Source organism: Oncorhynchus mykiss, chromosome 29 (genome assembly GCF_057628025.1).
Source record: "Oncorhynchus mykiss isolate SJ-2025 chromosome 29, ASM5762802v1, whole genome shotgun sequence".
In the NCBI taxonomy this organism is placed as follows: domain Eukaryota; kingdom Metazoa; phylum Chordata; class Actinopteri; order Salmoniformes; family Salmonidae; genus Oncorhynchus; species Oncorhynchus mykiss.
The window spans coordinates 9,114,460-9,127,474 of NC_143050.1; the positions used below are offsets into that span (position 1 = coordinate 9,114,460).

Sequence of the window (13,015 nt, forward strand, 5' to 3'; positions counted from 1 at the left end):
ATTAGGCCTATCCTTTGGAACTATGGTTTTCGTAGATATGGCTACTATATTATGGTCACTACATCTGATGGATTTGGCTGAGTTAAAGCAAATTAAAAATCAAATCAAATTTAAATGGTCACATACACGTATTTATCAGATGTTATTGCGGGTGTAGCGAAATGCTTGTGTTTCTAGCTCCACAGGGCAGTAGTATCTAACAATTCACAACAATACACCCAAATCCAAAAGTAAAAGAATGGAATTAAGAAAGTTGAAGTCGGAAGTTTACATACACCTAGCCAAATACATTTCAACTCAGTTTTTCACAATTCCTGACATTTAATCCCAGTAAGAATTCCCTGTTTTAGGTCAGTTAGGATCATCACTTTATTTTAAGAATGTCAAATGTCAGAATAATAGTAGAGAAAATGATTTATTTCAGATTTAATTTCTTTCATCACATTCCCAGTGGGTCAGAAGTTTACATACACTCAATTAGTATTTGGTAGCATTGTCTTTAAATTGTTTAACTTGGGTCAAATGTTTTGGGTAGCCTTCCACAAGCTTCCCACAATAAGTTGGGTGAATTTTGGCCCATTCCTCCTGACAAAGCTGGTGTAACTGAGTCAGGTTTGTAGGCCTCCTTGCTCGCACACGCTTCTTCAGTTCTGCCCACAAATTGTCTATGGGATTGAGGTCAGGGCATTGTGATGGTCACTCCAATACCTTGACTTTGTTGTCCTTAAGCCATTTTGCCACAACTTTGGAAGTTTGCTTGGGGTCATTGTGTAACAGTTTTCGTCGTCGGATGAGGAAGTGTAGTAGGACCAAAGCGCTGCGTGGTAAGTGTTTATGTTTTTTTATTGAACTGAACACTAATACAAAATAACAAGAGAATAAATGAAACAGTCCTGTAAGGTGCAAAAACTAAACAGAAAATAACTACCCACAAAAACCCTGTGGGAAAAAGCTACCTAAGTATGGTTCCCAATCAGAGACAACGACAGACAGCTGTCCCTGATTGCGAACCATACCCAGCCAAAACAAAGATATACAAAAACATAGAAAAAGGAACATAGAATGCCCACACAAATCACACCCTGACCAAACCAAAATAGAGACGTAAAAAGCTCTAAGGTCAGCGCGTGACACATTGACCCATTTGTGACCAAGCTTTAACTTCCTGTCTGAATTCTTGTGCTGTTGCTTCAATATATCCACATCATTTTCCTTCTCATGATGTCATTTATTTTGTGAAGTGCACCAATCCCTCCTGCAGCAAAGCACCCCCACAACATGAGGCTGCCACCCCCGTGCTTCCCGGTTGGGATGGTGTTCTTTGGCTTGGAAGCTCCCCCTTTTTCCTCCAAACATAACGATGGACTTTATGGCCGAACAGTTCTATCATTGTTTCATCAGACCAAAAAGTACGATCTTTGTCCCCATTTGCAGTTGCAAACTGTAGTCTGGCTTTTTTAGGGCGGTTTTGGAGCAGTGGCTTATTCCTTGCTGAGCGGCCTTTCAGGTTATGTCGATATAGCACTCGTTTTACTATGGATATAGGTACTTTTGTACCTGTTTCCTCCAGCATCTTCACAAGGTCCTTTGCTGTTGTTCTGGGATTGATTTGAGCTTTTTGCACCAAAGTACGTTAATCTCTAGGAGACAGAACGCGTCTCCTTCCTGAGCGGTATGACGGCTGCGTAGTCCCATGATGTTTCTTGGCAATTTCTCGCATGGAATAGCCTTCATTTCTCAGAACAAGAATAGACTGATGAGTATCAGAAGAAAGTGCTTTGTTTCTGGCCATTTTGGGCCTGTATTCGAACCCACAAATGCTGATGCTCCAGATACACAACTAGTCTAAAGAAGGACAGGTTTATTGCTTCTTGAATTACCACAACAGTTTTCAGCTCTGATAAAGTAATTTCAAAAGGGTTTTCTAATGATCAATTAGCCTTTTAAAATGATAAACTTGGATTAGCTAACACAACGTGCCATTGGAACACAGGCGGGACGGTTGCTGATGATGGGCCTCTGTACACCTATGTAGATATTCCATTCAAAATCAGCCATTTCCAGCTACAATAGTCATTTACAACATTAACAATATCTACACTGTTTTTGTGAATAATTTGATGCTATTTGAACCTCTTTCAGCTAGGGGGCACTATTTTTACGTTTGGAAAAATAACGTTCCCAATGTAAACGGCCTATTTCTCAGGCCCATATGCTAGAATATGCATATAATTGACAGATTAGTTTAGAAAACACTCTAAAGTTTCCAAAATATTTTCTGTGAGTATAACAGAACTGATATTGCAGGCGAAACCTGAGGAAAATCAAACCAGGAAGTGGCTTCTATTTTGAAAGCTCCATGTTCCATAGCCTGCCTTCGCTCCATTTAAAGGGATATCAACCAGATTCCTTTTCCTATTGCTTCCTCAAGGTGTCAACAGTCTTTAAACATAATTTCAGGCTTTTATTTTGAAAAATTAGCGAGAAAGATAACATCGAATCAGGTGTTCGCATGAGTTTTGCTTGCACAACAGAGCTTGGGCAGCCATCGTCTCTCCCTCTCCTACTGAAAAAGACAGTGCCGGCTTATATATTTTGATTATATATTTTTAAAACAACCTGAGGATTGATTATAAAAAACGTTTGACATGTTTCTGTGGACATTACGGATACTATTTGGAATTTTCGTCTGCGTTGTCGTGACCGCTCAAGCCTGTGGATTTCTGAACATAACGCACCAAAAACAAACGGAGGTATTTTGGATATAAAAATAATCTTTATGGAACAAAAGGAACATTTATAGTGTAACTGGGAGTCTCGTGAGTGAAAACATCCGAAGATCATCAAAGGTAAGCGATACATTTTTATTGCTTTTCTGATTTTCGTGACCAAGCTACTTTGATGCTAGGTGTACATAATGTTTTGTCTTGTGATCGATAAACTTACCCAAATGCTTGGATTGCTTTCGCTGTAAAGCATATTTTTTAAATCTGACACGACAGGAGGATTAACAAAATGCTAAACTGTGTTTTGCTATATTGCACTTGTGATTTCATGAATATAAATATTTTTAGTAATATTATTTGAATGTGGTGCTCTGCAATTCAGCGGTTGTTGATGACAATTATCCCGCTAACGGGATAGGTAGCGTCAAGAAGTTAATGGACAAAAAATGTGCTTTTCTTTCAGAAACAAGGACATTGCTAAGTGACCCCAAACTTTTCAACGGTAGTGTAAGTATTAGGGCGAGCAATGTCAGAATGGCATTGACTAAAATACAGTAGAATAGAATACAGAATATACATATGAGATGAGTAAAGCCGTATGTAATCATTATTAAAATGACTAGTGTTCCATTATTAAAGTGGCCAGTTATTCCTTGTCTATATTATTATTATTATTATTATATTATATTATTATTCCTTGTATATAGGGCAGTAGCTTCTAAGATGCAGGGTTGAGTAACCGGGTGGTATCTGGCTAGTGATGGCTATTTAACAGTCTGATGGCCTTGAGATAGAAGCTGTCTCACCCTCTGGAGAGCCCTGCGGTCGCGGGTGGCGCAGTTGCCATACCTGTATCTGTAAAAGTTTGGGAGGGTCTTAAAGGCCAAGCCAAATGTCTTCAGCCTCCTGAAGATGAAGACGCATAGTTGCGCCTGGCCGTGCAGTCATGAGTAAACAGGGAGTACAGGAGGGGACTGAGCACGCACCCCTGAGGGTCCCCTGTGTTGAGGATCAGCGTGGCGGATGTGTTGTTACCTACCCTTACCAAGTGGGGGCAACCCATCAGGAAGTCCAGGATCCAGTTGCAGAGGGAGATGTTTAGTCCCAGGGTCCTTAGCTTATTGATGCGCATTGAGGGCACTATGGTATTGAACGCTGAGCTGTAATCAATGAATAGTATTCTCACATAGGTGTTCCTTTTGTCCTGGTGGGAAAGAGCAGTGTGGAGTGCAATAGAGATTGCATCATCTGTGGATCGGTTGGGGCGGTATGCAAATTGGAGTGGGTTCAGTGTTTCTGGGATAATGGTGTTGATGTGAGCCATGACCAGCCTTTCAAAGCACGTCATGGCTACAGACGTGAGTGCAGTGGGTTGGTAGTCATTTAGGCAGGTTACCTTAGTGTTCTTGGGCACAGGCACTATGGTGGTCTGCTTAAAACATGTTGGTACCGGCATCCCGGGTGGCGCAGTGGTTAAGGGCGCTGTACTGCAGCGCCAGCTGTGCCATCAGAGTCCCTGTCGTAACCGGCCGCGACCGGGAGGTCCGTGGGGCGACGCACAATTGGCCTAGCGTCGCCCGGGTTAGGGAGGGCTTGGTCGGTAGGGGTGTCCTTGTCTCATCGCGCACCAGCGACTCCTGTGGCGGGCTGGGCGCAGTGTGCGCTAACCAAGGTGGCCAGGTGCACGGTGTTTCCTCCGGCGCATTGGTGCGGCTGGCTTCCGGGTTGTATGCGTGCTGTGTTAAGAAGCAGTGCGGCTTGGTTGTGTATCGGAAGACGCATGACTTTCAACCTTCGTCTCTCCCGAGCCCGTACGGGAGTTGTAGACAAGATAGTAGCTACTACAACAATTGGATACCACGAAATTGGGGAGAAAAAAGGGGTAAATAAAAAATAAAAAATAAAAAATAAATAAATAAAAAAAACATCAGAGCTCAGAGCTTGAAAATGTCAGTGAAGACACTTGCCAGTTGGTCAGCGCATGCTAGCAGTACACGTTCTGGTAATCCATTGGTTGGTATTACAGACTCATCGCTTGAAAGCTCAGAGCTTGAAAATGTCAGTGAAGACACTTGCCAGTTGGTCAGCGCATGCTAGCAGTACACGTTCTGGTAATCCATCTGGCCCTGCGGCCTTGTGAATGTTAACCTGTCTTACTCACTTGCGGAGAGCATGATCACACAGTCTTCCAGAACAGCTGGTGTTTCAGTGTTATTTGCCTCGAAGCGATTTAGCTCGTCTGGTAGGCTTGTGTCACTGGCCAGTTCTCGGCTGTGCTTCCCTTTGTAGTCTGTAATGGTTTGCAAGCCCTACCACATCCAACAAGAGTCAGAGCCGGTGTAGTACGATTCGATCTTAGTCCTGTATTGACACTTTGCCTGTTTGATGGTTCGTCGGAGGGCATAGCAAGATTTCTTATAAGTCCCACTCCATGAAAGCGGCAGCTCTAGCCTATAGCTCAGTGCGGATGTTGCCTGTAATCCATGGCTTCTGGTTTGGGTATGTACGTATGGTCACTGTGGGGGTGACATCATCGATGGATTGATGAAACCAATGACTGATGTGGTGTACTCCTCAATGCCATTGGAGGAATCCCGGAACATGTTCCAGTCTGTGCTAGCAAAACAGTCCTGTAGCATAGCATCTGCTTCATCTGACCACTTTTTAATTGATCTAGTCACTGGTGCTTCTTGCTTGAATTTTTTCTTGTAAGCAGGAATCAGGAGGATATAATGATGGTCAGATTTGCCAAATGGAGGGTGAGGTAGAGCTTTGAATGCGTCTCTGTGTGTGGAGTAAAGGTGGTCCAAAGGTGGTACGTTTAACATGCTGATAGAAATTTGGTAAAACAGAATTAAGTTTCCCTGCCAAAAGTCTCCAGCTACTAGAAACGTCGCATCTGGATGAGCGTTTTCTTGTTTGCTTATGGTGCAATGCAGCTCATTCAATGCCGTCTTAGTGCCAGCCTCTGACTGTGGTGGTATGTAAACAGCTATGAAAAATACAGATGAAAACTCTCTTGGTAGATAGTGTGGTCTACAGCTTATCATGAGATACTCTACCTCAGGCGAGCAAAACCTCGAGACTTCATTGGATATCGTGCACCAGCTGTTATTTTCAAAAATACATAGTCCGCCACCCCTTGTCTTACCAGAAGCCGCTGTTCTATCCTGCCGGTACAGAGGATAACCAGCCAGCTGCATGTTGATAATGTCGTCGTTCAGCCACGACTCCGTGAAGCATAAGATATTACAGTTTTGAATGTCCCATTGGTAGTTTAATCTTGCACGTAGGTCATCGATTTTATTATCCAAAGATTGCACATTTGCTAGCAGAATGGAAGGAAGTGGGGGTTTATTTGCCTAAGAATTCTCAGAAGGCAGCCCGCCCTTTGGCCCTCTTCTTCACACACGACAGGGATTTGGGCCTGTTCCCGAGGAAGCAGTATATCCTTCACATCGGGCTCGTCAGACTCGTTAAAGGAAAAAAAGGATTCTGCCAGTTCGCTGTGAATAATCTCAGTCCTGATGTCCATAAGTTATTTTCAGTCATAAGAGACGGTAGCGGCAACATTAAGTACAAAATAAGTTACAAACAACACAAATAAACGAACAATAAAACACAATTGGTTAGGGACTCACAAAACGTCTGCCTTCTTCTCCGGCGCCATGTTAGTCATTTCACACATGTTATCCAGATACTGGCTGTTAGCACTTGGTGGTCTATAGCAGCTTCCCACCAGAATGGGCTTTAGGTGAGGCAGATGAACCTGTAGCCATATTACTTCTACAGTATTTAACATAAGATCATATTAAAGTTTTACAGGAATGTGGTTCTGAATCTAAACAGTAACACCTCCACCATTGGCATTTCTGTATTTTCTGTACATGCTATAAACATGTGTTGCTACCACTGTATCATTAAAGGTATTATCTAAGTGAGTTTCAGAGATTGTCAGAATAGCAATGTCATCTGTTACTAGCAAATTATTGATTTCATGAACCTTGTTTCTTAAGCTACATGTGTTAACGTGGGCTATTTTGAGCACTTTTCTGGGATCCTTTTGTTTTCATTGCTTTACTGGGAAACTTATCAGAAGTAGATATTCTCATGTTATTTATGTTAGTGCAGGGTGAGCTGCACACAGTGGACTTCCTACTAGGGCACACCACCTCAGTGCTAACAGTATAACTCTGGTTCATAGGCACATGATTACTGCATACAATAGCTGTAGGATCAGCAGAAGCATTCAGGACAGTAAGAGGGACATGAGTTACGTTACTTACATTGTGTCTTCCAACTCCCATGGGATAATGTACATTTTCTCAGTGACACAATGGTAGGGATTAACTGAGATGGGCTTGGGTCATTGATAAGTAATTGTCTGATAATGCTGTGAACTAATCCAGGAACCCAAATGATTAGGGTGGATCCAATCCTCAAGCAGAGAGCAAATCTTCAGCTGTTCTCAACTGCCCTTCATAATGTAATTGAATCGCGCATTAAACTATGATAGACTAAATTTCCTGATGCAGGTTATAAAATGTTTGGGAGCAGCTTATCGATGTCCTGTACTCGTGCTCCAGGTAACTGAGACATTTCTCACCATTGAACTGCCCAATACAGGAGGCAGGGATCAGGAGGTAGAAATCACCTTCACATAGACAGGAGAAGGATAGTCCACTTTCCACACACACAAACACACAAACACACAAACACAGGGAGGGGAAAGACAGAACACCTCCCACACAGAGGAGGGAAGTGGCTATTGTTGCGCGATTGGAACTGTGAGATTTCACTGAGTGCCGCGTACAGAAGGTACACACGCACACACATAAACACACATACAGACATGGCAGATCACACAGGCTGTGCGGACTGTGCGGACTCACACACATACCAGTTGACTATTTGATGTGAGGTTTCATTCGACCCGCAAAAACACGCACACGTGCACGTGCGTGCGTCTCATGGGACAAGAGTACTCAGCTGCAGCGAAGTACCGATTATATATTGTATAATTAGTGTATGACAACACATCAAACACACACACACACACACACCTGGTGACTCACCTCATACAACTATATGATACACACACACCTCATCAAATCTGTCTGTACTAGTTATAATTTAGACTGCCAAGTGTCCCTCTTCATTTTCCTATAATTATACACACGACAAACCGCACACACACACACAACGAGAGAGAGAGAGAGAGAGAGAGAGAGAGAGAGAGAGAGAGAGAGAGAGACAGAGAGAGACAGAGAGAGACAGAGAGAGAGAGAGAGAGCAGAGAGAGAGAGAGAGAGCAGAGAGAGACAGAGAGAGAGACAGAGAGAGAGAGAGACAGAGAGAGAGAGAGGGAGAGACAGAGAGAGAGAGAGACAGAGAGAGAGACAGAGAGAGAGACAGAGAGAGACAGAGAGAGAGAGAGAGAGAGACAGAGAGAGACAGAGAGAGAGACAGACAGAGAGAGAGAGAGACAGAGAGAGAGACAGACAGAGAGAGAGAGAGACAGAGAGAGAGACAGAGAGAGAGACAGAGAGAGAGACAGAGAGAGAGAGACAGACAGAGAGAGAGAGAGAGAGAGAGAGAGAGATAATCGTTTCAATAATAGCTGCAGAGATTGCATTGTTTTTGTACTTCGATGAGAGTTTCGGACTGTCGAGTCACTGATTCATTTTACCGGGCATCGGGACATACACCGAATCCCAGTTCCTTTTTCAGGACCAAGCTTTCTGCTGACAATTCTATTTCTACACAATCAAACAGCTTGTCCCCAATTCTCATAGACACACGCACACCACACACACTTCCTCCTGAATCACGCACTCGCATTCGCCTAGTTCTCAATTTCACATCTTGGAGACCAGTCAGCGGCAAGCTGATTGCAGGGCAGGAATCCAGTAATATATAATAATATATGCCATTTAAAGAGATGTTTTTTTTTATCCAAAACGTGATACAGTATTATGTGTATACATTTTACGTATGGGTGTAACCCTGGTGTTACAAGCGCTACAAAGGACTGGTTAAATTGCGTTCCACCATGTACGGAGACTCAGGCTGCGTCTCAAGTGGCACCCAATTCACTAAACAGTGCATTACTTTTGACCAAGGCCCATACAGGTCTGGTCAAAAGTAATGCACACTATATAGCAAATAGGGTGGTATTTGGGAGACACCCTCAACCGTGAGGAGCACCTACTTTTCTGATCATACTTTCTGATTTACACAGTAAATATACATTATTTGATTAACTCAAGAGTCTGAACAATCACGTTATCCAATGAAATCGATAGTCCCCAGTCCTTCTATGTTCAGGATAGGCTACTGCTGAAATGTTATTAAAACTCTGAATCTTCATTGAAAAGTATTTTCCATTAAGTCTACTGTGGTCTTGCACCATGCCTCTTTCTTCTCAATGGGAACCAACCGTGATAAAATAAACTCTAGTTAGCACATGGTTTCTATGTTATGCAATTTGTTGATATAATGTGATGATAGTTTCAAAATTAAAAAATGAACACATTGATTAAATAGCCTACTATTTGTACAAATTGTAGCCTATCTGAACACGTATTTACTACACTCCTGACAAAAAGAGTGCTATCTAGAACCTAAAATTATGATCCGGCTGTCCCCATAGCAGAATCCTTTGAAGAACCCTTTTTAGTTCCAGGTAGAGCCTTTTGAGGTCCATGTAGAACCCTTTACGCTGATGTTTCTACATGAAACCCCAAAGAGTTCTACCTGGAACCAGAAAATGTTCTACCTGGAACCAGAAAAGGTTCTAAATGGAACCAAAAAGGGTTTTCCTATGGGGACAGCCGAAGAATCCTTTTGGAACCCTTTTTTCAAAAAAAAAAGTGTACAGTACAGTGGTGATAAGATATATTTAAAGCTAGTGGTAGTCGATACATAGATGGACCAACCTTGATGAATAAATACTTCTTCTTTTTTTAAATGTGCAAATGGTTTATACATTTGTTATTATATAATACCTATAAATAGTTTACAAATACTGAGCTAATACCCACTGGCTAGTAATATGCAACATTGGGAGATAAGGTGTCTTTGTTGGTGGTTGATACATTGACGCACATTTGAACCCTCGGTGGTGATGTGTGTTTATGACGGTTGAATTCCTCGTCTGCGGTCAAAACTTCTTTAAAACTCTCTCCAAATAAACGATTAATAATAGGATACAAATGGAATATAGTGGTAGTGTGAAAATCTTTCAATACTGTCATAATCATCTATAACAGACCTTACGGTAATTATGTGTGAGTCACGCAGATATTCTTGCTATTCCTTGAAGACTTTAAAAACAGAAGTGTATATTCAACCGGCATAGGGATCAAAATGTATTAAAGTTATAGGGTTTTAAGTAACTATAGCCGGTTGTCAAATTCGGATTAAGGTTAGGTAATTCTATAGTTTCAGTAGACAACTTTCAGTGAACAACAGTGAGCCAGCTTTGAAGTCTATAAAACAGGCATATCGAACGTAATAAACCGTTTGCAATTTTCATAGAAAATTATTGGACGCACAACCGGTGCGCTATGACAAATAGGCTACATTTTCATTAAAATACACAACACAACAAAGGACAAAGTTAAAGTGTATGCTATACGTTTTTATAAATGCAGAATCATAATCAGTTTCTCAGCTGGCCGAAGAAAATGAGTTTACCTGGTGCCAATAGCAAATACTATAGGCACCATGCAGGTAAACATCGGTAATACATTTAGTTATTATGAAATAGAATATTGGTAATTCCAGTTTAACCTACCCCTGGCTGTCATTTCAGACAGGTGCATGAGCAGCAGAATAGCCGATAGTACATCCAGTATCGGTATGGGAACTTTACCGCGTCTCATGTTCCTTGTTTTGGGGTCAGTTGTCTGTGATCCAGATAGCGCTCCACATTAGGAATTCCCTCGCGACTCCACGGGTGTTGCTCAACATTCTGCCGTTAACGAACATGACAGCGGAACCGTGACTGTGACACGCGGTCCCATATCAGATCATTATATTAAAGCAGAGGGCGTTAAAAAAACTAGACTAATAACTGAGCAAGGAAAAGCTGGGCGGTGTGCGTCAACAGACTTCATCTCTCTCTCTCTCTCTTTCACACACAGTCAGGTTCACAGACTAACAAGCTGAAGACGAATGAGGGATCTCGTGCAGCGGCTGACAGTCAGTCAGACCAATACCATTTTCACTATGATTATAGCAAACGGACATTTTCGAGAAGTTCTAGGAGAGACAATACTGTTGTCTACATTTTACATCGGGAGGTCGCGCAGAAAAAAATCGCATCAGTTTGTGTAGTGGGTACGATACCGTGGGTAAATCAATTTTTTTACAATAACGTTTGAATTGATTGTCATAGACACATAAAACAAGTGCTAATTATTCTAAAAAGGTCTGGCCTATTTTTACAACCTTTGATTTGCATAAAAAGTAGTGTTGATTTGATAAAATAATCAAATCATATTAAAACGCATTTAAATATCTAGTTCGCAATAACTTATGTATTGATTGTCGTAGAAAATTCAAAAACAGTGTAAGTTATTCAAAACAGACCTGGCCTACTTGTACAACCTGCATCCAAATTCGTGTTGATTGTCTAGTAACAATCAGGTTATATAAAATTGTAATTAAATCTATTATCCTCAATAGTTTTTTCATGAATTGTCATAGAAACAGCAAACTAAATCCAACTTAGTCAAACCCTCAATGGAACTGACGCAAGACATCACCTCCATACAAGTTTCGGCTTTACCAATTGTGTTACAGAATTACCTGCGTTGGCATTTAGCACACCATCTCACAGTACTATCTCAGAGACAAAATATGTAACTTGCCCTCCACACCTCTGGCCCTAACCAAACCGATTGGTTGCTAGGGACCAGGTTGCCACGTGCCTTATCACACCGTCGAGTCAGCCAATCACAGGCAGTAATCTTGGGTTTCAGATCCCCAATTCCTGCCGCCCCATCTCCATCTTCTTCTAGCAGTTGCAGAGAGAGCGTCAAACTCCTCTTCCCTGCCCAACACAACTGGACTCATTCCCAAATCTGTGGGATGGAGTGCTTGTATAAAGTAAGTTGTGGAAACTCTATCAGTGTATAGTACTGCTGGTTGTTCAATATTAAGCTTTGAGTTCTATACAGTTCTTTGCCAATAGTTTCATTCTCTATTCTGTAAGGTGCTGTATCTGTGCTTTCTTGCCCTGGTGTATTCATTTGGTATGTGAATATTCATTGTCTCTATTCTCTCTTGTTAGAGAACCACTACCATTCTACGTTTTATATGTCTGCCTGTGTATAGCGATACAGTATACCTGTGTGTAACTGTGAGGTTGAATCATTACCCATCTCCTCTCTGAGCACAACGCTGTGTAATTAAGGAGCACAATGGTGTATAATCACTGAGCACAGTGTGTAACTATTGATGTACAGTTGAAGTCAGAAGTTTACATAGACCTTAATCAAATACATTTAAACTCAGTGTTTCACAATTCCTGACATTTATTTCAAGTAAAAATTCCCTGTCTTAGGTCAGTTAGGATCACCACTTTATTTTAAGAATGTGAAATGTCAGAATAATAGTAGAGAGATGTAAAGGTTTTCCTCCTCTTCCTCTGAAGAGGTGTAGCAAGGATCGGACCAAGATACGGCGTGGTAAGTGTCCATGGTTGTTTATTAAAAAACATAAACTGAACACTCAATGACTACAAAACAATAAACGTGAACAAAACCGAAACAGTACCGTGTGGTGAACAAACACAGACACGGAAACAATCACCCACAAAACAACAGTGAAACCCAGGCTACCTAAGTATGATTCTCAATCAGAGACAACAAACGACACCTGCCTCTGGTTGAGAACCATCCTAGGCCGAACACAGAAAACCAATCTAGAAACACAAAACATAGAATGCACACCCAACTCACGTCCTGACCAACTAAAACATACAAATAACACAAGAACTAGGGTCAGAACGTGACAGTACCCCCCCCCCCCCCCCCCCCCGAGGGACACCCCTGGACTTAACATATTCCTCCGGACTGAGGGGCAGCTCAGGACTGAGGGGCAGCTTAGGACTGAGGGGCAGCTCAGGACTGAGGGGCAGCTCAGGACTGAGAGGTAGCTCAGGCTGGTTGACGGCTCTGGCAGCTTCTGGCTGACTGACGGCTCTAGCAGCTCCTGGCTGGCTGATGGCTCTGGCAGCTTCTGGCTGGTTGACGGCTCTGGCGGCTCCTGGCTGACTGATG

The 13,015-nt window shown here is 42.2% G+C and overlaps 1 protein-coding gene across 3 annotated transcripts in view; it reads right to left on the bottom strand.

The window, feature by feature from the left end:
• The window catches only part of LOC110510244 (relaxin receptor 2), a 185,448-nt gene extending 174,431 nt beyond the window's left edge, over positions 1–11,017 (bottom strand). For all 3 annotated transcript variants that reach the window (XM_090226478.1, XM_036967526.2, XM_036967527.2), the window contains exon 1: positions 10,525–11,017. In XM_090226478.1, coding sequence (XP_090082604.1) covers positions 10,525–10,612 — 88 coding nt within the window. In that variant the 5' untranslated portion in view covers positions 10,613–11,017. The remainder of the gene's footprint in view (positions 1–10,524) is intronic.
• Positions 11,018–13,015: the final 1,998 nt, after the last annotated feature.